The following is a 25,378-nucleotide window of genomic DNA, read 5'->3' as shown; positions in this document are numbered from 1 at the left end:
GCCATGACCAGTGGGCTAGACTGGATTAAAACCATGACCAACCGGGCTAGGCTAGAGAAGACCCATGACCAACCGGGTTAGGCTAGAGAAGAGCCATGACTAACCGGGCTAGGCTAGAGAAGAGCCATGACCAACCAGGCTAGGCTAGAAAAGAGCCATGACCAACCGGGCTAGGTTAGAGAAGAGTTATCCTAGCTAGAGGGAGCCTAACCAATGGGGTAAGTTGAGTAGAGCTCAGTAAATCGGCCGTCGCTAACCAGGGACTGTTCCGAGCTTAACCCGACGCTGTTTACCCGTAATTGATACTCCGGGATCCAACAGATAGTTACTTTATTTCTTCCGTGTATTTATCCTTAACTAGGACCTCAGAATCAACTCGGTGTGTTTTGTTTGTGTGTCGCTGGCTGCACCACTGCTGGTTGATCCTCAAGGATTACCTACATGAGGATATTTTCGGTTTGAAAGGGTCGTGTTCCATTATTGGTGGAGACGTAAGGTTGATTTTATCAATTGTTAGCGTGGGTGGAGGCTTGCTTACACAAGATCCGTGTGGCTGACAAGATCTGTATGTGTTAACATGCTCCTTAACGCTATACCCAGACTGAATTATTAATACCTCGTTTAACATTGTTAGGACTAGATGCGATTATTTAAGGGTATTGGAGGTGATTTGTTTGTGAGGTAGGGTGAGCGATCGTTTTTGTACATTTGAGAACCCTCGATTATTCTCTTCTTTCGAACTCTTCTTTCGAAGATGCACTCGTATGGAGTGAGTCTTCCCCTTTTTGGATATATGTTAACGTAATATTACATGTTTGTTTCATTTTGCCTGAAGAGCAACTATAGCCAGAGGTGTGTGCCGGGGATATGGTATACCGCTTCTGTCGTCAGACTTGATGAGGAAGAAATTTGCCCTAGGATCAGGCCCCGTCTCGTTAGTTTACGAATGTAGTAAAGCGGGAAACGTGTACTGCTGATCCTGCGGGTGATCCAGGTTAACTATAGTGTAACTTGTGACCACACTGTTTTTGGTATAACTGTTGAAACAGCGAAGGAGAGTACATGGGAAAGCCAGATAACAGAAGAGCTGATGGTCTTTGACGAAATTATCTGTTGCAGGACATTACATGGAGGTGTATGGGAAGGACAGATAAACAGAAGACCAAATGTAATATAGGACAAGGCTCTCTGCTGAAGGCCAGTCGTAATATTTTAATCTCCTTATCTCTATAGATGGAGAAGTGTAAGGTGGGCAGATCTCAGCCTGATGACCTTTCCTTGTAGCTCATCTCCCTTAGTGTTTGTCGCCTACTGGAGGACTTGTGTTCCCCTACCAGAGTACCCTTATGTTGCTGGGGACGGCATATTATTGCTGTTTTATTTAATTTTGAGCAACAGATATGTATATACAGAATGAAGGATAGCACACATGGCACACACACACACACACACACACACACACACACACAGTATAATTTTTCGTATATTCCGACGTTATCTATGTAGCGCCAGGAACAGACGGAGGAAAGGCCTCATACTGTAGCAATGAGTGTAGTGGAAGGTGTATGATACTTGTTTTTAATGTCTTACTTTTGTGTACAGGAGCGAGGATGTCAGCCAAGGCTATCAGGGAGGCCACGGGCAAGACCCTGCTCAACAACAACCTGCCGGCGGGCGTCTGCGCCACCTGCCGCTTTGCCGCCGTCACCCAGGACACCCAGTGGGAGGAGCTGGTCCAGGAGCACCCATGGCTCAAGACAGAGGTAAGACACAGTGGCGCTGGGGACGAGGGCTGTTCGTGGTGGGGAATCAAGAAAAGAACTGAAGTATACAGGTTGAGGGAGATGGAGTGCGTAGTGTCGAGAAATAGTCCCACTTGTGTGTGTGAACTGGGACAAAAGGTGAATAGTTCGTGAGGGGATCTGGTAAGGAGTATTGTATGGATAATAGACGAATGGAGGGACAAGATAAGGAGGCCAGGTGAAAGGACTAGGTGAAGAGATCCTAAAAAAGAAGGGGAACTTGGTTAGATGGCTGGATGAGTTGCTCACAGAGGGGCCCAAAGCGATGAGATATTAGGGTAGTAGACGATTCAGGAGACTAGGTAAAGAAAAAACTGAGGTTATAATTAGGGTTGCTAAGCAAGTAGGGAGACTAGGTGAGGGCGCAAGGTGCGTTGGCCACAGAGGGGCTGGGGGATGATGAGAGGGATAGGTAAGGATGACACACCTAGAGGTGGCCTCACCCGTATGGTCCGAGACATTGTCTCCTACACACACACACAACACGTGTGTGTGTATATATATATATATATATATATATATATATATATATATATATATATATATATATATTATATATATATATATATATTATATATATATATATATATATATATATATATATATATATATATATATATATATATATATATATATGAAAAACACGTATACACAAACAGGAGAACTCATAAATGTTCACATCCACTCTCAGATGCATTTGTATTTCAAACACTAACAAAAACTTAAACAAGAACACACACACACACACACACACACACACACATATACACACACACACGCATACATACACATACACATTGTTTCTGTGGCTGTAGTGACGTGTTGGTTATGTTGTTGTTACAGAAGCTGGTGGTGAAGCCGGACCAGCTCATCAAACGTCGCGGGAAGCTTGGCCTCATCAAGGTCGGGGCCGACCTGGCCGGCGTCCAAACCTGGGTGAACGATCGCATGAACAAGGATCAGCAGGTAGGTCGTCTGGGACCACGTGTTACGCCCCTTTCTCCTCCGACAAGGTATAGTACCTTTTTTTTTTTTTTGTATATCTAGCCACCTCTTTTACCAAGGTACAGCACCTCTAGCTGCCTTATGTACTGCACTCAGACAAGGTACAGTATCGACTTCACTTTGAGCTGTCTCAGTACCGCACTCTCTGTAAATTTGCTTTCTTCACGTACCTCAGACTGAAGCATTTCCTATCGATTGCTTTCCCTCTGTTTCCTCTGAACGCGAGTCGGTATCTTTTGGTTTTGCTGAGTAGGTCGGCCCAACTAACGCCCGTCCGGAGGCGCTCGGGGAAAGCCCTTACGTAAGGTTAGGAAAGTCCCCATGTTAGGTTAGGGCGCCTCCGAACTTCCCCGCTTGGATCCGAATGCAGGCATTAGGGAGGAGCAGGTTGGCTTGCGCCGTGAGGGCATAAAACCACCAGGAGGCAGCTGTCCCGCTGCCTCGCCTGCTCCTTTTCAAGAACCTTCACCCCCCCCCCCCTGACTAGTGTCGTGCACATCCCCCTCCCTTGTGGCGTGGGACGCTGTCTGAAGGAGCGATAATTCGAGGGTTGGCTGCAGGCCGACTTCATTTGATCCCTTTCACCCCACCTGACCAGAGCATCATACCGTCGTACTTAAATGACATATGTGCCACATACCCAAGGGTTGGACCGTCTGTAATTGGTGCACGGAGCTTATATGTTGCATGGTACACCCGGGTCAAGAGGCCCGTGAGCGGCATGATGCTTGCACGTGAGGCCACAGATAAGGCTGAAAAAGAGAAATCTGAGTGTCGGGGAGTTGGATGGTGTCCAGGCAGAGGTGATTGGGCAGCGGTTGAACTGTCACTAGGTGGGGGTGGGGAAGACCCCTGATCAGTGTGACAATATGGTTAGGTCTGAGGCAGGGCAGGAGTACGTTGGTGAAGGTCAATAGATCCTCGTGTCTGCTATTTTTTTTTTTTTTTTTTTTGTTTATGGATATGGATTGGAGCCGTATGGAGTGATGTTAAAGTTGAATAGCGGAAAAAAGAATGACGATTCCATTTTGCCGGAGACGGTTTTGAAATATGGCAGTTAAGACATCAGTGTAATATACTTGTAAACGAGCGACATCACATTTTCCCAGATTGGTGGAAAATAACGAAAATGTATATACGTAGATCACACGTTGTTTCGGTGGATAAATGACTGATGAATATATATATATATATATATATATATATATATATATATATATATATATATATATATAAGCTTTTAAGTAATTTTCGTTAGTTGTGGGAGCGTTTAACGGTAATTAGTCATTTACACGTTAAGGATTTGTAGACAGCATTACCCTGACGTTGAGCCCGAGGCTAACCGGCAGCAGCCGGCCGGCCAGCTTGCTGCTTGAGCACACACTAGACCTAACCCGTCACCTGCTTACCTCCCTTACACTCACTGATTCCCTTGCCTCCCTCTTACTTCACGCCTTCCATACCTTATTCATCCTCCTTTATCCACTTCTCGTATCTCCTTTCATGTCTTCCATGCAGCCCCGAAACCCATTTATTTGACTCTACTCTCTCAGCCGGACAGACGCCTTCCCCCCCGCGACTCCCAAGATATAATCGTCACTATCAGTCGAGGGCGTTAGGCTAGCGAGCGGTCACCATATCCTGACGTGATAGGCATGTGACTGTTCAGTGTCGTGGTGTGGTGAGCAGTTTGCTATGTATGTGTTCCCTGGGGCAAGCGTTTCCAGATTCTGTCCCGTGAGTAATAGGTCACCTCGGCGAGGACTGTATCGTCGTCCCTAAGACGGGAAGAAGCACCATTGCGTCAAGGAACTTCTCACCTCAAGTGCATTTTCCCATTTCTTATTGGAGCGCAACCTTAAAGCTGCACGAGCACTATGAAAGGGGGTCGTGGTGTTTTGTAATGAGATTATGTAACTTGAGGACACCCTATTGAAGGACCCCTCAAGTTTCGAGTCTGACCCGTGTGGGTCCTTGGCAAGCCTATACACCTTTTCTCTTTTTTGACGATGATGCAGCCTCGCCGGGTGACAGTCTCGCTCGTATGGATAGATTTGAGAAGTGAACGAAAGATGGCATTTCGTAAACTTGCATTTGTTGTTAAAATTTAGCTCAGACTACCGCAGTTTGTTATTACGGTAGCAGGATGGCTTGGTTGCTTAGGAATAGCGCTTTCTCTGCCATCCAATACTCTCATCTGTGTTTGCAAGGTTCATATTTGTATTGTCCTTAGGAGAGTTTTAAGTGATGAGTAAGTATATTTTCGACTGGAGCTTGGCAGGAGACTTGAGTTAAGTGTCCCTCCATACGTCATGCGAGTGTAATGGTGACGTTGTTGCGACAGTTGTGCCACATACCCGTGAGGTAAGGGAAGCGAGCATATACAGAAGCCTCCTCTTTCAAAGCTGCTTCCATGGGTGGTATAGTCTCTGCAAAGCTGACAGTCTCTCTCCAGGAGTGGAAGTCTCCATGAACAATAGAGGTTCTATAAATGGTGGTCTCTTAAGGAATGGCTTCTTTTCGAACTTTTTTTTTTATAAATAATGCAGACTGGGTTCACTCGGGCCTGTATAACTTATTACTGTTTGGACATTATTGTAAAGTTTTTGAGATTGTGGTATTGCACATATTTCACTGCATGCTGATGTAAAAATGTGAAAATAATTTTTGTAAAGTTCTCGTACCTCTTGCAGAACAATTGGTTAGACATGTACCTGTTGAGGCATGTTACACTAGCAGTATTGCTTCCTTCACAACGTTCATCCATTGCTGGAGATGGTGTGACGTTTTCTTGTCTCGGACGTGTGTGTCAAATAAATGTATTTCGACATGTCTGCTTATATTGACGGGGTGTCAGCGTCGTTCTATTAGTGTAAGTTACTTGCTCGCGCACGGTATTGCTTTGTAATGTTTCAATTGGGTTGAGTCTTGCATACCTGTTGGCGGCTAACAAATGTGTCTTGGCTCGGATTGGGCGGCTCTCACGCAGACGGAAGTTGAACTTGATTGGTTAAAACTGTCTGTCGTACGGTTACGCTCGAGAAACCCAGAAGCTGTTTCTCTGACCTTTCGTAGAACAGGAACTTCATGGTCATTTAATGTGTAGAAATTGCCTTGATGATTTTGTGCCTTACTGGCCTCTACCTTACCTTATCTGTTGAATGTTAGTCTTGGCTGACTTTTAGACGCCATATTTAGATAAGGCGGATTCCTTGGCTTACGGTTAATCGATGTGATTTGTTGATTAAATTGTCGAGATAGCACAGGTTTACAGCCGTCTTTTGTTCATTATCTTGATCTTAGTGGTGCCGTTGAAGTAGTGATGACGTTAGTTTTTTTTTTAGTATCTTAGTGTTAGTGGAGCCGTTAAAGCAAATTTGTCCATTGTCATGATATTAGTGGCGACGTTAAAGTAGTTTGCTCATTGTTTTAGTTTGGCGATTAATGTCAACGTTTTTCCATTCCATATTAAGTGATACCATGTCTTATTTCTGGTTGGATATAAGCGATTTTTCAATGTATATTTTTTGAATTTTACTAATGCTCCTGGCGTCGTTTGCCCTTTGAATTTTAGGGGTGCTTTTAACGATGTTTTTCCAATTTTGAACTTCAGCTTACCGTATAAAAGCGAGATTTAGCTTTTAAATCCTTTTGATTCCCTGGTCTGCCTCACTAGTATTGCAGTTTAGACTCAAGTCTCGTCTTTGTTGGAGAAGGTTGTGTGGTTAACGTCCTAGCGGTAATAGGGGCGGGATAGATTACAAAGCTGGTATACCAGCGTTGAGTTGCTTCGGGAAGGCTGAAGCAGGAAGGCTGGCAGCAGGCGAGCTTAGAGTGCACGGTCCTCTTTAATCCTCTGAGTACGACGGCACGACCCTTCAACATGAAGGAATAACTTCTGAGTACGACGTTTCGCCTTTTGGGTACGTCGGTTTCGCCTTCGACTGGAAAGAGGCTCATTTAATATTTGCTCTACCTTAATGATTATATGTTATCTACATATCCAACTATCTAATCAGGGCACAAAGCCTCCCAGCGCGTTAGGTGGTAACCATTACACCATATAGAGTATATCTCTACCAACTGCCGCAGGCTGTTTTATTCTTAATTACATTTAGTCGACGCGATTCATAAATTATACAAAGTGAATGTGTTTCAGTTGTTTTATTTTGTAAAAAGTTGCATCTTCATTTTTATGTATGTAAACATTTACTAGATATTTGATAGACGTGATTTGTGATGGGAAACTGTACAGGTTCGCATCATGTGGGTGGAGGGAGGCCTAGGGCGTGACTCACGCGGCACCAGGTATTGATCCTACTCCTCTTTGCTCCACCCTGTCTAGCAGCAACTTACCTTCGTTATTTACTTTTTCTTTTCTTTTTTCTCTCTGCTGTGGACGTGGGTAGAGAGACTTAGACTGTGGGTTCAGAAGGAAGATTGACAATTAGATATTTTCGTTTTCTGTCAAATTTCTTAACATTTGAATGGCGAATTCAGTTTTTGCACATTGTATGTGTGTGTGTGTGTGTGTATATATATATATATATATATATATATATATATATATATATATATATATATATATATATATATATATATTATTGTATCTACTCTTTTTGTAAGCACAAATTGTATTAAGTCGATCTAAGCCAATAGACATTATTCTAACCTAAACGTAGTGGCCATGATACTGTACATTGCTGGCATATGTTGTAAGAATGAACTTTTCCATAATCATGAAAATGGAAAGAACATTAATTATCGCTTAAAGGTTTCCTTGGGAATAGTATTTTATATTTGTATCTTGGTATGGTGTGGGATGATAATTACAAGTTTAATCCTTGAGTTAAACTTATAAAGCTAAACTTCCTACTGTTTGAGATTTTCTTTGTATGAAATGGGATTAGCGGTCGTGTCGGATCGTGCTGTGGAAGAGAGTGCCGCAGACATCATGGGGTCGACCGTTGGGGCCGGGATGACTGGTCGCCGCCACCTTAAAACTAGACTGCTCAGTGCATCCGTCTCCTTAACTTTTTCTCGTACTGGAGGGCTGGACGTGCGAGAGCGACTTAAATGGCTGGCATTCAAGACATTGGCTATCCTACTTATGTGAACATCCCTTTCTTTTTTTCTCTCCTTTTTCATATGACAAAATGAATTCACAGTATGGATTTTCGTGCAAGTCGATAATCATGTTACCCCGAGCACTGATATCCGATGCCCGGATCGTATTTAAGCATGTTTTGATTTATTTTTTAGGGGCTAATTGTTTGTCAGCATCTGGGAGCACTATGTTTGAAGGTTATGTTATAGGTAAATATTTTGCTCTCGTCAGCGTTCCATCAGGGGATGATGGGCATCGGCCTGAATACATACTCTTAACTTTATGTGGTGTGGGCTCATGTGTGAGTGGAATGTGGTGTTGTAGTGTTCCACGAACGGAGGTACCTCGTTTCTACATAACCTGGTACAGCAGCAGCAGCCTCCGGTCCCTTCCAGTGTGATTATTATTACTCACTCTCTCTCTCATCTTAACCCATTGAACGCAACGTTACGACACTTCGATATGATAGCCTGGCCTCTCAGGGTCAGGGTCACTCGTTTATACCATACTCAGTGGTCGTGACGTCGTACTCAAAGATTGCGCCGTCTTGCTCAAGGGATGAAACCTGATCATGAATCTTCATGCAGTCGTTTGGTCGTTACCTTGGTTAGCTGATCCTTTACTAAGAGAGAGAGAGAGAGAGAGAGAGAGAGAGAGAGAGAGAGAGAGAGAGAGAGAGAGCGAAGGACATGTAACGGGTAGTGGTGCGACCGTTACTGTGGCCAGCAACATCTTGTGTCTGGCGTGTGGCCTCCACCTGCCAGTATTCTGTGCTAGGATACCCGTTCACCGTCTGCCTCACTCCTGCTAGAGCTGCTCATGGCGCCGCCCTGTTGCTGCTTCACCCCCCCCCCCCCCCTCACACTTTGTTCTCGCATTATGAACCCTCCCAGTAGAGCCATTACGGACTACCGCTCATAACCCTGGCCATTACATCCAAAACTTCGCTGCAACGTCCATCTCAACCCAGACCACATAGCGTAGCCTTCAAAACGTTCCACCCTCAGACTGAACCCTTCGCCCTAATGTTCCTGAGCCATGTCTGTTTAGTCTTCACATGATGCCACTTCAGGAAATGTAGATGTTTCCTCTTGCCACAGTTATGTTGCCCGAGACCCTGCCTATTACAAGGCCAGCGGAACTTGCTGTCAAAGTTACGGCCGCCGTCACCTTTAGCGAGGCTGTGTCGTTGGAAGTACAGGTTTTGTCAAGTAACTTATCGCTCCAAAGAAGTCTACATTTCTCCACTACTGAAAAATAGCGCAGCCTGAAACTGTATGAGATTTTAGAAAGGTCCTAGGTAACACACACACACACACACACACACACACACACATATATATATATATATATATATATATATATATATATATATATATATATATATATATATATATATAATCACGACAGTACTACTTTTAAGGGACAGGTGAAAAAAAAAGTCATCATAATCCTCAAGGATCATACTGTTGCTGACTATAATCCTTGGAATTCTTTCTAATTTCCGCGAGTGAGACTTCGCACTCCTCCCGGAGTGTGCGTCTCCAACCCTGGCGGGTCCCATGCTGTAATGACCCGCCACCATTACCCTCCCTCGTCTTTGTTTCTACACTGCCCGTCCTTGCTCTTCCTACCGGTGCACCCACCCTACCGCCCCCCGCCTTGGTCGTCCTCACCCCGTCACCCGAGCCAAGGCCGGCGGTGCATGAGAGGTGACGGAGGTCTTGGCACCAGCAGGAGCCCTAGTACAGTACCCCCCGCGACTGTTATAGACAACCTCTCATCTCACTCCCGCAGCACTCAAGTATTATTACGACACACTCTCACTATCACTTCTAATCTCTTTAGACTTATCTTGCTAATACTGACTATGTATAACCTCTTAGGTTCTTTCATTAAGCTTATTGAGAAATGATAGAGCATCGAAAAGTAAAAACATGCAAAGCTTAACACTTAAACAGTAACAGAAATAAAGTAAGAGACAAGACATACAAGACCAAGAAGTGTTTAGTAAATTTTATAGTGGCAAGTCTGGCACTGGCTGGGGAGGCGTGTTGGGCGACGCTAAGATATGCAGGAGGAGGGCGATGGCTGACGTGTTCCGGACGGCCTTGAGGTCAGGTAGGCAAGGGTTGACCAGCCCAACATGATCACCTGGGCCTGGGTATATATAGTAAGTAGTAACTCCTCTAGCACGCAAAACTTACGCAACTTGACAGACACCGCTACACCCACCCACGTCACATTCCTGCTCACGTCACACGCTTGCTTACGTCACAGCATGCGAGATAATCAAACGTCTTTCACCTCAACGCAAAACTACAATTGTTGTGTGTTGGTCCTTCGGTTGACGCCCCTCCTTGCAGAGGTAAGCAGATACCGAAATCACAATCCTTGAGACTCAAGCCGGAGTTCATTCCATCTCCGAGGAGTCTTACCGTCGTTTCCAAGGGACGAGGGACTTACTCGTGTAGATGAGGTTACTGAAAAGTATGACCTTATTCATCGATATCCCAGCCACCCTTTTTTTGTTTCTTATCCCGATCAACCTGGACGGGAAGATGAGACACGGTGGTTATTGTAAGGCAGCGGCTGGCCTGAGCTGTTGACCAGAGGCGGTGTATCCGGGTTTGACTTGGTGTAACACAGTGCGTTCAGCCTCGTTAGGGACCCCGACCGTAAGTGTCGACATAAAATCTAGTCCGAAAGAGAGCGATCAGCACAAGGGTGTGGAGGGGAGGGCGGCTGGAATTGCGAGCCGGCTCGATGAAATGTCAATAGCCTTACCCTACCTAGATCCTGACAAGACGGGTTAAGGATTTTTTTTCCCCCCCGCTCACCCCCTCACCTTCCCGTCTCGGCTAAGTAGCGGCAGGAGCAGACGACTGAACCCTCAAGGAACTTTCTTCATTTGGCAACTCCTGTGGTTCTCTCCCTGATTTTAGAAGTATATGGTACAGGAGGGGAGGATATCCACTCCCTGCTCTTGTTCCCCCTATACTCGTACGACATGCAGGGAACACGGGATTAATCTGTTTCTCGTACCACTTGGGGTTGATATGTAGCACCTCCAGTAAAAGGCAGTTTCGTAGAACTTTTTTATAAATGAAGGCCACATACCTGTAGTGTCAAGCTGGGCTACGATTTTGATTTTTTGGCCGCAAGTGCGACGTGATAGTAGTTAAGCACTCCAACCCAACCTGTGACTGCTTTTGAGTTCCTGGAATTTTTGATATCAGTTTCTCCGTTTGTGTATGATACTGGTGATCGTTACTGGCAGGAAGGGTTCGCGATAGGCTTCTGGCCAGCCGTGCAGCAGCGCTATAACACTGACCCTCAGTTTTTATCTCACTGGTGAACAAAACACAGGTTTGGTATAGCAAAGGGAGATAGCAAATGTTGTAACGGGAAATGATTCAATTCTATAATTTTTTTCTTCAGAACTTGGAAATTAAAAGATTATGTGGACGTTATACATTTGAACACGACGATATTAATGATTTACGGATAGAAAAGGATAATCCATTGTATTTTTCCATCACTCATTAAGATGAGCTGTGTTATATCTGTGTTTCGTGATGTTACGGTAGGGATGCATGTCGTATGTAACGTCGCCTGTTCTCTACCCATCCAGTCACAAGTGATCATCCTAAGGAATGAGTTTTGGCTCTTTGTTTTCTGTGTATAAGGTTGAAAAAAAATGGATTTAGATTCATTGTGTTTCAATGATAAAATGAAAATCTGATCCTGTAATGTCATCATGTACCGGTGGCGGATTTCCTGTTACTGTTTTTGCTTTAACAGTAGTCATGTGTATTTGTTGGGTTCTTGGGTAGTAGGCTGGAATAGCTGCTACCTGAGGTGCCACATGCCAGGCGGACTTGATACCGTTGGTGTACCCTCAAAGATGAGAGACGAAAGACGAGGGCTAGATCAACCGTTCAACATTCTCTCCACTCGTGATACGGAGCCTCTAAACAGGGATGTCATAGCAGTTGACCGATTTGTTGTTTTGAAGTGTTGCTTTTAGTAACTCATGATCTGTGACGAGGATTGTTACAGAAGTGCATGTTTGTGTGAATCGATTGAGGTATATGGCGAGCAGTGGTGCAACATTAGCGAAAACACAAGAGGACCTAAAAGTGAGATTAGGGCAAGATCACTCAGTTAAGGAAAGACAAGGCAACGGTGGTCTGGTTGTAGGACTGGCGGCGGTACTGTTGTGGTCAGAGCCGCTCCACGATGAAGGCAACTGGTTTCGACACTTGATTTCGTGCACTGTGTGAGGCAGGCAGACAGGCAAGCAAGCAGAAAAACCCGTGCTAAGTTATGTGTGAAGAGTCGGGGGGAAGGGCTTGGTGCGACCGAGTGGTGGGTACAGTAGGCCAGCCGCTGCCTCGCCTCGGGCACCGGTGTCGGGCAGGTCACCGCTAACTCGTCCCTGCTTTTTTGTGTGTGCACCGGATACTCGGTCTTAAACTCTTGAGCACAACATTACGACCTTTGACCACGACGGTACAGCTCTTGGGTACGAGTGTCTGGCCCCATGCCTGAACAAAGGCCATGCCATCATGCTAGAAACTAGAAACTTGTTCCACCTTCTTTAAGCTGTTGTATACCAGCTGATCTCACTGTGAGTAGCCTCGTCGTGAATGATATTGATTTGTACTTATCGAGTCATATCTTGTAAATAGAAATGGTAATAGTGTCTTATAGTACATGGCAGTACATGGGTAAGCCATGTAACAGAAGACATGATCCATTAATTTATCTGCTGATGAATAGTACACGGGAAAGCTAGTTAACAGAAGGCCTGATGGTCTATGAGGAAGTTATCTGCTGGATGACAGTAATACTGTTATAAAGTATTTATTTATGTCGATGGAAAAAAGATGGTAAATTAGAGGGTTCACATTTATTTTTGAATGAAATATAGTTACACCTGATTCATGATAAACTTGTCTTATAATTTGAATAGTGCATTTTAGCTTTCGCACTGATAATGTAAGTTCAGGTTGATTTGTGAATGACTTTATTGTTTGCATGTGTTTTATCGAGTGGAAAGTTGGTGTCATGTCATTAAACATGAAATTTCGGTTATACTGTAAACCCTGCTGGATATATCTTGAATTTTATGACCTAGTGTCACCACACATTGACCCAAGCTTCAAAAATATTGTAGGTTGACATCTGCGTCCTGATGATTTCGATATATTCATCCCACAAACTGCTAACCCAAATACAACAACTTGGTTGTAATGATGAGGTAACATGACGCCGTTTACGTGCCGTGAAGGTTGATCATTGTTTTCTGTGGTACGATCGGGATATTTTGATAAGGTTTAGTCATTATTATTTTTTTAGATCAAGATATAGTAATATGGTTAGTCCAACGACGTGGTTATCGACCTCGTTACGCTTGCGATGATGACTTTGGTATTTTACATGTTGGCCTCTATACACATGATCTGGAATGTTTGATACTAGGATGCAATGCTATTGCTTTATTATACTCTCTTGAGAATTATTTCATTGTATATGGGAGTAATGTGGTTATAACCCTAACCCCTTTTAAAACCCTCCCAATTCACATGGGAGAGTTTTACCAGCAACATTAACCCAACACTTCGGTGGCTTTACCAACCGTAGGAATGATAGAGGAACTGATCATGTGAGAGACTTTATGATTGAACAAAGAAGACTCGTGTGTAAGAGTTCTGCTTCATTTCCCCTGCCTGTCCCCTTTTAACATTGCCCTCGATTGTTAATTCCTGTATAGCATTGTAATCATATGTAGATCGAAGCGTCATATTTCCAGATTATTTGTAGACTGTATGTGATGGGTCTGTATTGAAGCAGGTGTGCATATATACACCGAGCCTGACGTAAGCGGAGCTTTATAGTATGGTGTATTTTGTGAATGAGACGTGTAATGTATGGGAGATATGTTCTTGAGCATGCACTAGGGTAATTTATTTTGGGATTTGGGAAGGTTTAAAAGCAGTGTGGTGACAAGGTTGAAAGCTGTACAGATTCTCGTTCGTATATGGTGTTACCTGGTCGGTCTTAACCCAGAGGAACAAGATTCCTTAAGGGTCAGTGGAGGCTGGGTGGCCAGGCCGGGGACATTAGTGAGGTTGCCAGTGTAAGCCCTTAGAGCCCTCTGATGGCCTCTACTGTCACCAGTACAACTGGTGGCAGCTATTCAGCATTAGTTACTAATGTTACTTTACCTGTCTGTCGTTTATTCCACATGGGAAAACAGCGATGTTTTCGTTCACATAGCCTTTGTCCGAAACTACATTGTTAGACTTGCCATGGATGATTTTGTTACAGTGCATACCGAACCAGCTGATGTTCTTTTACTTTACCATGTTTTATGACGAGTTTTGTTGATTACTTCTGCTGGTATCGTTGACTGATGTCGGTTTCGTGTTGGCGGCGCCTCAGATGTATCAATGTTCGTTTGGCGTCCGTGACTTAGGTGTGGTGCTAGGTTGTTGGATGGGCGTGAGATCTCACGTACTCACAGTCTCCTCGTGTGATGTTTGCCTCAGAGTGTGTGGACTTGGAGATACGCCACACTGGGACGCGGGTCGTGAGGGTCGGCATGAATGATAACCTTGAAGCCAACTCCCAGATCTATCCTCCTGCAGGGTATTGATTGTCTGCCTCCACGCCCCGCCCTTCTCACCTGCTCTCTCTCGCCCGCCCACAACCACCGCCCTGCCCCACCCTCCTGCCTCGCCTACCATGGCTTTCTCTCAGCCGCCAACACCTTCGTAAATTCCCTACATTCCTCCTGCAGTGTTCCTTCCCCACGCACCTACCGTACCTCATTCTCCTTTCTTTTTGTCATGGCATCCCTTTGGCCGGCCACACCGAGTGACCCCACCTGCACCCTTACGACCGCCAAAACCCACCAGTTTTGTTTTCCCATCTTATGTGCCTCTCCTGGTTTCGTAAATCGTCTGTCTCCATCTATTGTGCTTCGCCCTTCCTCGTGCCTCTCTTGGATTCCCTTTGATTGCTGATATATAGCCGTTTCACCCTTAATATGAGCCATGTTATGGCTTACCCTGTTTTACCTACGATCGCCTTTACTGCTGCACGTTCCCTCCTGCCTCCCTGTTAGCCATCCACGATTGTCTCCGGCTTTGCTGTCCCTCCGTGACAGCTATAGCTTTCCTATGATCCACCACCACACTCTCACCCCTCCCATTTTACCTTCCTGGGCAACCACAATCACCCGTTGCTGGCTGACCCGGCCATATCCCAAAGCTTGCCATACCCATACTGCCCAGCATCCGCCACCAGCTTCCCATAGCATCATGGGCAAACATTTTTAAATGTGTTAGAATATGTTCACAGTACTCAGTCATATTTTATCGTCTGGATACAGGAAAGTAGTAGTACCATTGCCTGTTCCAGTTAAACCCCTTTCATTCTTTCGCCATTCCGAAAACGCTCGTCATATCCTTTTCTTTGTTTAGTATTTTTATATTCCTCGCGCGGATTTTCCCATTACAGTTGCCTGCTTATGGTAAAGCTTCAGTGTAAATATTTATTGATGGACTGTCAAATGATTGACATTTCAAGGGGATCAAATTCCCCCTTTCTATTTGCAAGATTTTTTTTCAGTTAGCTCGGGGGATTTTGAAACGGCCTATTCAAAATCTTCTCTGATTGCTAAAAATGTCATATATTCCTGACAAGTCATCTTCACACACCATACTATATTTATTAGAACCAGAATTACAACCGTGCATATAAGACCAAAGTAAGTAATCTGACAGCTCTCTTTTAGAAAGGAAAATTTAGGGTTTTCTGAAAGAACTAGATTATATATTTTATTGAATAAGAGGGAGAAAACAGGAACAATGTCAGCAATACCGTATCATAAACAATTCTACATAGCAGACCAGAGCACATTGAATTTCAAACGTGAGAGAAATAAAAAAGAGGGGGGTTAGGGGAACCAGCTGCTCTGAGGTAAAGACTTCCTGAGACACTATTGAACTGCATTGAATAGTCCCTCTGTATCTTACACCACCGCCAGTTTGTATTATTATTCTGTTATTCTTGTATACTTGGCGGTCTTATCCTCTTTCCAGCACTCGATTGGGTAATTTAGTGATTGATAATAGCACGTGAGGGTGATTTGGATTTCATGATACTGCACCTCAATCGGCAGCCTGCATACAAGATACTCGATATCTAGTACGATGTCTGTTAGCGAGACTTTAAGATTTCTTTCATTCGGAACTGTGCTATATTATACGGTATGTGAGATAGTTCAGCCATTAGGGTATATTTGCCCATGATCATAGTAATGGCGATAACGTTATATATTAGTACCAGCTAGCCTACCACATACATTAAGGCACTGTTGGTTATACTGTTATATATCAGGCTGAAAATTGTTTTCTGGCACCTTTATGTTACTGGGCATTAGACAGTCTTTTTCCGGAGAGAGAGAAATGGAACTGCCTACACACATGACCATTCGTCTTGTAGTTATGATGATTTACTTGATTATGGCCCCGAAATCTTATTTTCTGTACTTGTTGTGTTAATAGGTAATTAATGGTCATTAAACTCTGAATCCATGCCTTAAACGTCAAACAATATTATTGCATGGCCAGTATTTAAGGAACTGTTCTATGTTATGATGTTGATGTCTGGTTTTGTAATATACATATAGTTGATCAGTTGCTTACCACCCTAATATTTGTGTTACTATGACTAAGATACTAACCACTTCATGGCCATGTTAATGACTCCATACATGGTTTGATAATGATAGACTGTATTGCTGATTTTGTAAATTTGTATATGTAGTTGCGTTTATCATTGAATTGCTGTTTTTTATTGTTTATGTTTAATACGCATGCAGTCTTCTATCTGATTTTTGCGTAGTGGAATTGATGAGAAAAGAATTAATGCAAGGATAGGCAACACAAAAATATATTGTGATTAAGGAAAAGCAGTGCTTGTTGAATGTTTTTAATGTTTATATGACAAATATACAAACCCCTTTGTCAATGTCATAATTGTTCTTTTTGTAGTGGTGGTGGAGAATAGTGATTTTTTAAGCAGTCTTTCTTGTCAGGGTATTTCATATTATTATTTATGATTCTCAGGTTGGTAAAGCTGTTGGGAAGCTCCGCAACTTTATAATTGAGCCATTCCTGCCTCATGAACAAAGTGATGAGGCCTATGTATGCATATATTCCAGCCGCCATGGGGACACAATTCTTTTCACTCATGAGGGAGGAGTAGACATTGGTGATGTGGATTCTAAAGCTCTTAAGCTTGAACTTGGCATTGAAGAAAGACCCACAGAAATTCAGATAAAGGAGCAACTTCTCACACATGTCGATGGCCCGCGCAAAGAGTATGTATTTGCTTTGCTTTGTTAATTCCATGTGTTAGGTGCATCATAGATTTGAAATTCAGGCAGACGTTGCTAATCTAATGTATTTATGGAGTCTCCGGTTGGATCCAAATCATATAAATGAAGCTATGGTGAGAATTGTCAAGTTCATGTTTTGTTAGGTATAGGTAGATCCCAATTTACTAAAAGGCTTCAGTTGTGAAAAACCTTTTGTGAATGAAAAGTTTGTAAATAAAGCACATCTTATTATCAACTTCCATATTAAGATTTGAGATATGTTTCAATAACAGAAAACCCCAATAGTCTTGAGATGCTACAAAATGCTACAAAACGTTAGGACATCTGAAAATGGGAAGACCAAATTTAAGATAGAAAGATGGAATGAAGATGAATTTGAGTAATTAGGGCTTGATCATTTTGAAATATCCTTGCTTTCTTTCAAATTACAAGATGATATTTCTGTACTTGAGATTTGTTAATGAAATTTATTTTCCATATCTTGTCTCCAGCAAAACTGCTTCATTTATCAAGACGCTGTATGATGCCTATGTTGATCTGTATTTCACGTACCTTGAGGTCAACCCACTTGTAATTACCTCAGACAATATCTATATTCTGGACTTGGCTGCCAAACTGGATGCGACAGCAGAGTTTTTGTGCAAAGCCAAATGGGGTGATGTTGACTACCCACCTCCATTTGGTCGAGATGCCTTACCTGAAGAAGCTTTTATTGCTGACTTGGACTCTAAGAGTGGAGCTTCACTGAAGGTATGATTGTTTTTATGAAGTGAAATACCTCATTATGTGTAGACTGGTATACCAGAAACCTTGTTCTAACATTACCAAATAATTTTCATTTTTCAATTTTTTGTATTGATTAGATTTTAGATATGTTTTTATAGTTTCATCATTTTGCAGTATACAAAGGACTAGTGTAAGACATCCCTTTTTACTTGTAACAGTTGGACCATAACATGGAATGTCAGACTTAATAAACAAGATATTTGCCATCCCCTTGACAGTTATGATATATGTATTATTTTATCAACAAAACGATGAAACAGTCATAGGTTATTCCCAAGAAATTACTTTAGATTATACAGGTAACTTGCAATTAGGAGTACTGTCCTTGTACCTATGCTGATGTGTTACTGTGAAGCCAAGTGTATACAGTATATATAAGTTAAAGGTAAGAGCAGATGATTTGCATTGCATATATGAACTTGTGAGGGTATTTAGAGCAAAGATTTTATAGTTATGTGGCATGAAATAGTCATTAGAAAGGTGCATGGATGAAGCTATTTTAAGTTGATATGGTCAAGCATAATGTATGGCAGATGATAGGTTGGTCAAGAAGATACATGGCCGCACAGTAGAAGGTACAAGTAGGGGAGGTATACCATGGAAGAGATTCATAAATGTAGGGAGAGGATTGATTAGGGCCAGGGATATTTGAAATGAATATACAAGAAGAATGAGCAGTAGAAGTGAGGTGGTATGAATGGAGACTTAGATCTCATTTTTTCAATGAGTGGATAAAGTGAAAAAAATAAACATTTTTATGCTTGTAAGTCCTTGTTTCTCTTTCGAACTCTGGGCATAAGTTAAGGATGTGTGTAAGTAATATGACAGAGACTGTACATACTTAATCAGTTCTTTTCATTGGGAATTAAGTGATGATAATAGAATAGTTGGAAATGTATGATGGATGAGACGGTAATTTAAGCTGTCAGTATCAGTAATTGTTTGGCCACTGGTAGTATGAAATATAGGAAAGAGTATCATATTTTAGAAAAGGACAAATTCTGTCTCATAAACCATATTTATATTTTTACTAAATTTTGATCTACAATTATAATTGAACATATCCTGTGGTCATTTACAAAAGATTTCATGTAACTCAGAAGAATAGATTATTTTGAAGTGTCAGCAGTTGCAGAGGTGGAGTTGTCTATATGTTGAAACTGAAATTTGGGTTTCAACACAAAAGTGGATAATATTTCTTAATTTTGTGGGATATCTTGGGGCAAACTGACAGTATCATTTTCCATAAAATTTATCCATTCATATTTACTTTTAAGTTTTACTGATATTCTCTTAAGTGTATTTGCACTTGATGTTGACATTAGATACCTACAGTGCATCTTATAAATTCTAGATAAGAAATTAGGTAGCACTTGGAAAACAGTTCATAGGGACTGCAGATTTATAGGAATTGATATTTCTTGTTCAAAAAATAGTCAACAGTGCTTAAAACATTTGTTCATTGTCTGCATTGTGATTTGGTTAGCTATAGAGATCATACTATTTGATCCATATCGTTGCATAAGGAGATGAAGTAGTTATAGATCACATTAGTTGTGAAAGTACTTTATAATCAGTAGTTGTCCTTGGTTCTAAGCCAGTGCAACTTGCTATTACCCTTTTTTGTATATATTTTTAGTGATATTGACTGTCTTTCAGCTAACTATCCTCAATGAAAAAGGTCGCATTTGGACCATGGTGGCAGGCGGTGGAGCATCAGTGATTTACTCTGACACCATTTGTGAATTAGGGGGCGCTGCAGAATTAGCCAATTATGGTGAATACTCAGGTGCACCATCAGAGCAACAGACTTATGAATATGCAAAGACCATCCTTACTCTCATGACAAAAGAAAAACATCCTGATGGCAAGGTATTGTCTTTTGAACATTTTTGTGTAGTACTTAAGCATCTACAAAGAATAGAGTTCTCTTAATGAAGGAAGGAAATACATAGGTTTTGGCAGAATGCCTCTATAGTGCCATTGTACAAAAGATGTGAGGACAGAAGTAAATGTTTTAATTACTGAGGTATAAGTATGGTGAGAGTACAAGGTAAATTGTACGGGATAGTGATAACTGAGAGGGTGGTGGTGTGTACAGAGCTTCAGTTTGGGAAAAATTCGGGTGTTTTTAGGAGGGTAGAGAATGTGTGGATCAGCTGTTTGCTTTGAGGAATTTGTATGAGAAATACTTAGGGAAACAAGGATTTATATGTGGCATTTGTGGATCTGGAGAAATCTTATGATAGGGTTGATAGAAATGCTTTGTGTAAAGTTTTATGAATATAGAGAGTCGGAAAGGAAAGGAAAGTAGGGTATGAAAGGCACTAGAAGCAGCGAAGTTTTTATCAAGAGAATAAGGCTTGTGTGCGAGTAGGAAGATAGGAGTTTGAGTAGTTTCAGTTGAAGATGGATCTGCAGGAGAGGATGTGTGATGACACTATGGCAGTTTGATTTATTTGTTGATGGGTTGGTTAGGGAGACAAATGTGAGGATCTTGGTTATGGTAAGCCTGCAGGCTGGTAGTTGGGGTTGGCCTGAGAAGTCAGTCAGTTGCTGTTTGTTGGTGACATGTCTCTAGTGGCAGATTCCAATGAGAAACTGCAGAAGCTGGTAAGAGAATTTGGCAGTGTGTGTGAAAGGAGAAAGTTGAGTGTTGATATGAATAAAAGTAAGGTTGTTTAGTTGTAGAGAGAGGCAAGTTGGTTGGAGTGTGAGTTTGAATGGAGAGAACTTTGATAAAGCGCAGTATTTTAGATACCTGGAAGTGGATATGGCAACAAATGGGAGCTGTAGTAAGCCATAGATTGGGTGAGGGGGCTAAGGGCCTAACTGCATTGTAATATTATCTTAAGATGAAGTTTGGGGTGATTAATAAAAACCTCCAGTTGCTTTGAAATAGAATTTCTTCTACCATAATAACTATAATTTCTTATTTATGAATAGAGCATAAATGTTTTATATTAGGTCAGCCTAATAGAATAATCAGATATTTAGAGCAGACTATAAAATATTGATATTTTTAACTGCAGATACTCATCATTGGAGGAGGCATTGCCAATTTCACAAATGTAGCAGCAACCTTCAAGGGTATTGTGCGAGCATTGCAACAGTTCCAGGCAAAGCTGGTTGAAGGGAATGTTAGCATTTTTGTACGGCGTGCAGGACCAAACTACCAGGAAGGTCTTCGGTAAGTTGCGGAAATCATAGATAATATATAAATAAACATTAATGCTTTTTTTTTATTGGAATGCCAAAGGCTTTTCTGTTATTTATCAGGAATTTATTAATGGATTGGTATGCATGGATAATATTATCATGTGAAGAATGATAGTTTGGAAATTTTTGGAGGAACAAATATAGGGGACTGTGAGGTCTTGAGTAATGACCTTGACATCATATCGAGATTGAGCATGGGATAATCTGGAATATATTTGAAAATAGTTACTAATTTGTAGAAGTAAACTATATTTTCCTATGAAATTTATTTGTTCCCAGTTTGTTATGCAGTGTTAAGCATCTTGCAGACTTCATTTAAGTGGATATAACTGTTTTATATAGTGTGGGATAATAATTTTTTCAGTGTTATGCGGGAAGTGGGCAAAACACTGGGCATTCCAGTCCATGTTTTTGGAAATGAAACACACATGACTGCAATTGTGTCCATGGCCCTTGGAAAGAGACCAATCCCAAAGGAACCAATTGTGGAAAGTCATACTGCAAACTTCCTTCTTCCAGGAGGTCAGAATACAGCAGTAAGTTACAGCCCACACTGTTTTTGAAAAGATGTGCAGATATTAATAGAATATTGTGATAACGATCATTTGTATAATTAGGTACTTTCATGATTATTGTTGGTAATTATTTTCATTATTATTATTAGCAGTGGTAGATTTAGTATGTACTTTATACCTAGTTTCTTCTTCCACCTTAGAAAGGTAGTGTCAAGAACAAACAAATTGTGGCATCATTTGCTTACATCCATAGCCAAACCCCACAGACTATTCCATGGTTTACTGTAGCTGCTTTATATGCCTTATTTCAGCCCAATGACTGTACCTCACTTCCTTGTATCCCACATCAATCTAATGCATTCTTTTCCTTGCTTGTCTTGCATCCTTCATCTCAAAGCCCCCTTCATCCCAGCCTGAACATCATTGAACATCAGTATGGTCCAAGATTAGGTGCCTGAGGATTGGCAGAATGCACAGACAGTACTTTTATATAAAGTCAAGAGGAAAAATGAGTATTTGAATTATTATTTATAATCATTATTATTACTATTATTTTTTTTTTTTTTTTTTTTTTTTTTATACTTTGTCGCTGTCTCCCGCGCTTGCGAGGTAGCGCAAGGAAACAGACGAAAGAAATGGCCCAACCCCCCCCCCATACACATGTACATACACACGTCCACACACGCAAATATACATACCTACACAGCTTTCCATGGTTTACCCCAGACGCTTCACATGCCTTGATTCACTCCACTGACAGCAAGTCAACCCCTGTATACCACATCGCTCCAATTCACTCTATTCCTTGCCCTCCTTTCACCCTCCTGCATGTTCAGGCCCCGATCACACAAAATCTTTTTCACTCCATCTTTCCACCTCCAATTTGGTCTCCCTCTTCTCCTCGTTCCCTCCACCTCCGACACATATATCCTCTTGGTCAATCTTTCCTCACTCATTCTCTCCATGTGCCCAAACCATTTCAAAACACCCTCTTCTGCTCTCTCAACCACGCTCTTTTTATTTCCACACATCTCTCTTACCCTTACGTTACTTACTCGATCAAACCACCTCACACCACACATTGTCCTCAAACATCTCATTTCCAGCACATCCATCCTCCTGCGCACAACTCTATCCATAGCCCACGCCTCGCAACCATACAACATTGTTGGAACCACTATTCCTTCAAACATACCCATTTTTGCTTTCCGAGATAATGTTCTCGACTTCCACACATTTTTCAAGGCTCCCAAAATTTTCGCCCCCTCCCCCACCCTATGATCCACTTCCGCTTCCATGGTTCCATCCGCTGACAGATCCACTCCCAGATATCTAAAACACTTCACTTCCTCCAGTTTTTCTCCATTCAAACTCACCTCCCAATTGACTTGACCCTCAACCCTACTGTACCTAATAACCTTGCTCTTATTCACATTTACTCTTAACTTTCTTCTTCCACACACTTTCCCAAACTCAGTCACCAGCTTCTGCAGTTTCTCACATGAATCAGCTTGGGAAGGAGACCTGTGTGGGGAAGTACCAGGAGAGACTGTGTACAGAATGGAAAAAGGTGAGAACAATGGAGGTAAGGGGAGTGGGGGAGGAATGGGATGTATTTAGGGAATCAGTGATGGATTGCGCAAAAGATGCTTGTGGCATGAGAAGAGTGGGAGGTGGGCTGTTTAGAAAGGGTAGTGAGTGGTGGGATGAAGAAGTAAGAGTATTAGTGAAAGAGAAGAGAGAGGCATTTGGACGATTTTTGCAGGGAAAAAATGCAATTGAGTGGGAGAAGTATAAAAGAAAGAGACAGGAGGTCAAGAGAAAGGTGCAAGAGGTGAAAAAAAAAAGGGCAAATGAGAGTTGGGGTGAGAGACTATCAGTAAATTTTAGGGAGAATAAAAAGATGTTCTGGAAGGAGGTAAATAGGGTGCGTAAGACAAGGGAGCAAATGGGAACTTCAGTGAAGGGCGTAAATGGGGAGGTGATAACAAGTAGTGGTGATGTGAGAAGGAGATGGAATGAGTATTTTGAAGGTTTGTTGAATGTGTCTGATGACAGAGTGGCAGATATAGGGTGTTTTGGTCGAGGTGGTGTGCAAAGTGAGAGGGTTAGGGAAAATGATTTGGTAAACAGAGAAGAGGTAGTAAAAGCTTTGCGGAAGATGAAAGCCGGCAAGGCAGCAGGTTTGGATGGTATTGCAGTGGAATTTATTAAAAAAGGGGGTGACTGTATTGTTGACTGGTTGGTAAGGTTATTTAATGTATGTATGACTCATGGTGAGGTGCCTGAGGATTGGCGGAATGCGTGCATAGTGCCATTGTACAAAGGCAAAGGGGATAAGAGTGAGTGCTCAAATTACAGAGGTATAAGTTTGTTGAGTATTCCTGGTAAATTATATGGGAGGGTATTGATTGAGAGGGTGAAGGCATGTACAGAGCATCAGATTGGGGAAGAGCAGTGCGGTTTCAGAAGTGGTAGAGGATGTGTGGATCAGGTGTTTGCTTTGAAGAATGTATGTGAGAAATACTTAGAAAAGCAAATGGATTTGTATGTAGCATTTATGGATCTGGAGAAGGCATATGATAGAGTTGATAGAGATGCTCTGTGGAAGGTATTAAGAATATATGGTGTGGGAGGCAAGTTGTTAGAAGCAGTGAAAAGTTTTTATCGAGGATGTAAGGCATGTGTACGTGTAGGAAGAGAGGAAAGTGATTGGTTCTCAGTGAATGTAGGTTTGCGACAGGGGTGTGTGATGTCTCCATGGTTGTTTAATTTGTTTATGGATGGGGTTGTTAGGGAGGTAAATGCAAGAGTCCTGGAAAGAGGGGCAAGTATGAAGTCTGTTGGGGATGAGAGAGCTTGGGAAGTGAGTCAGTTGTTGTTCGCTGATGATACAGCGCTGGTGGCTGATTACTATTATTATTATTATTTTATCCCTGGGGATAGGGGAGAAAGAATACTTCCCACGTATTCCCTGCGTGTCGTAGAAGGCGACTAAAAGGGGAGGGAGCGGGGGCCTGGAAATCCTCCCCTCTTGTTTTTTTTTTTTTAATTTTCCAAAAGAAGGAACAGAGAATTGGGCCAGGTGAGGATATTCCCTCAGAGGCCCAGTCCTCTGTTCTTAACGCTACCTTGCTAATGCGGGAAATGGCGAATAGTTTGAAAGAAAGATTATTGTAATCATTATTATTATTATCACTCATTATTATAATTCTCTTCATAGTTATTTTATTATCATTGATGATATTATTAGAGTGATAGGGCTTTTTGCATTATTATTGTTATTATTATCATTAATTTTATTATTATTATAATTATTTTGATAGTACACATTTACTTCCCTGTTGATAATAAGATAGCACGAGGAGTAAACACATTCACTTTGTAGCTGTTTCGAGTAATGTACTGAAACCGGAGCCTATGATTATTTATTTATTTTGCTTTGTCGCTGTCTCCTGCGTTAGTGAGGTAGCGAGAGCCTCTGATAATGATAATTATTATCATTATCATTATTATTATTATTATTATT

At 41.9% G+C, this 25,378-nt stretch overlaps 1 protein-coding gene across 2 annotated transcripts in view; it reads left to right on the top strand.

The window, feature by feature from the left end:
- ATPCL (ATP-citrate synthase) overlaps positions 1-25,378 on the top strand; it is a 60,580-nt gene that overhangs the window by 5,382 nt on the left and 29,820 nt on the right. For both annotated transcript variants that reach the window (XM_071659505.1, XM_071659504.1), the window contains exons 2-8: positions 1,603-1,763; positions 2,646-2,768; positions 17,058-17,311; positions 17,821-18,079; positions 19,775-19,987; positions 21,148-21,305; positions 21,699-21,870. In XM_071659505.1, coding sequence (XP_071515606.1) covers positions 1,611-1,763; positions 2,646-2,768; positions 17,058-17,311; positions 17,821-18,079; positions 19,775-19,987; positions 21,148-21,305; positions 21,699-21,870 — 1,332 coding nt within the window. In that variant the 5' untranslated portion in view covers positions 1,603-1,610. The remainder of the gene's footprint in view (positions 1-1,602; positions 1,764-2,645; positions 2,769-17,057; positions 17,312-17,820; positions 18,080-19,774; positions 19,988-21,147; positions 21,306-21,698; positions 21,871-25,378) is intronic.

The sequence above is a fragment of the Panulirus ornatus genome, chromosome 68 (genome assembly GCF_036320965.1).
Source record: "Panulirus ornatus isolate Po-2019 chromosome 68, ASM3632096v1, whole genome shotgun sequence".
Taxonomy (NCBI): domain Eukaryota; kingdom Metazoa; phylum Arthropoda; class Malacostraca; order Decapoda; family Palinuridae; genus Panulirus; species Panulirus ornatus.
The sequence above is the reverse complement of the archived record's forward strand: the minus strand, read 5'-3'. Positions and strand labels throughout refer to the sequence as shown.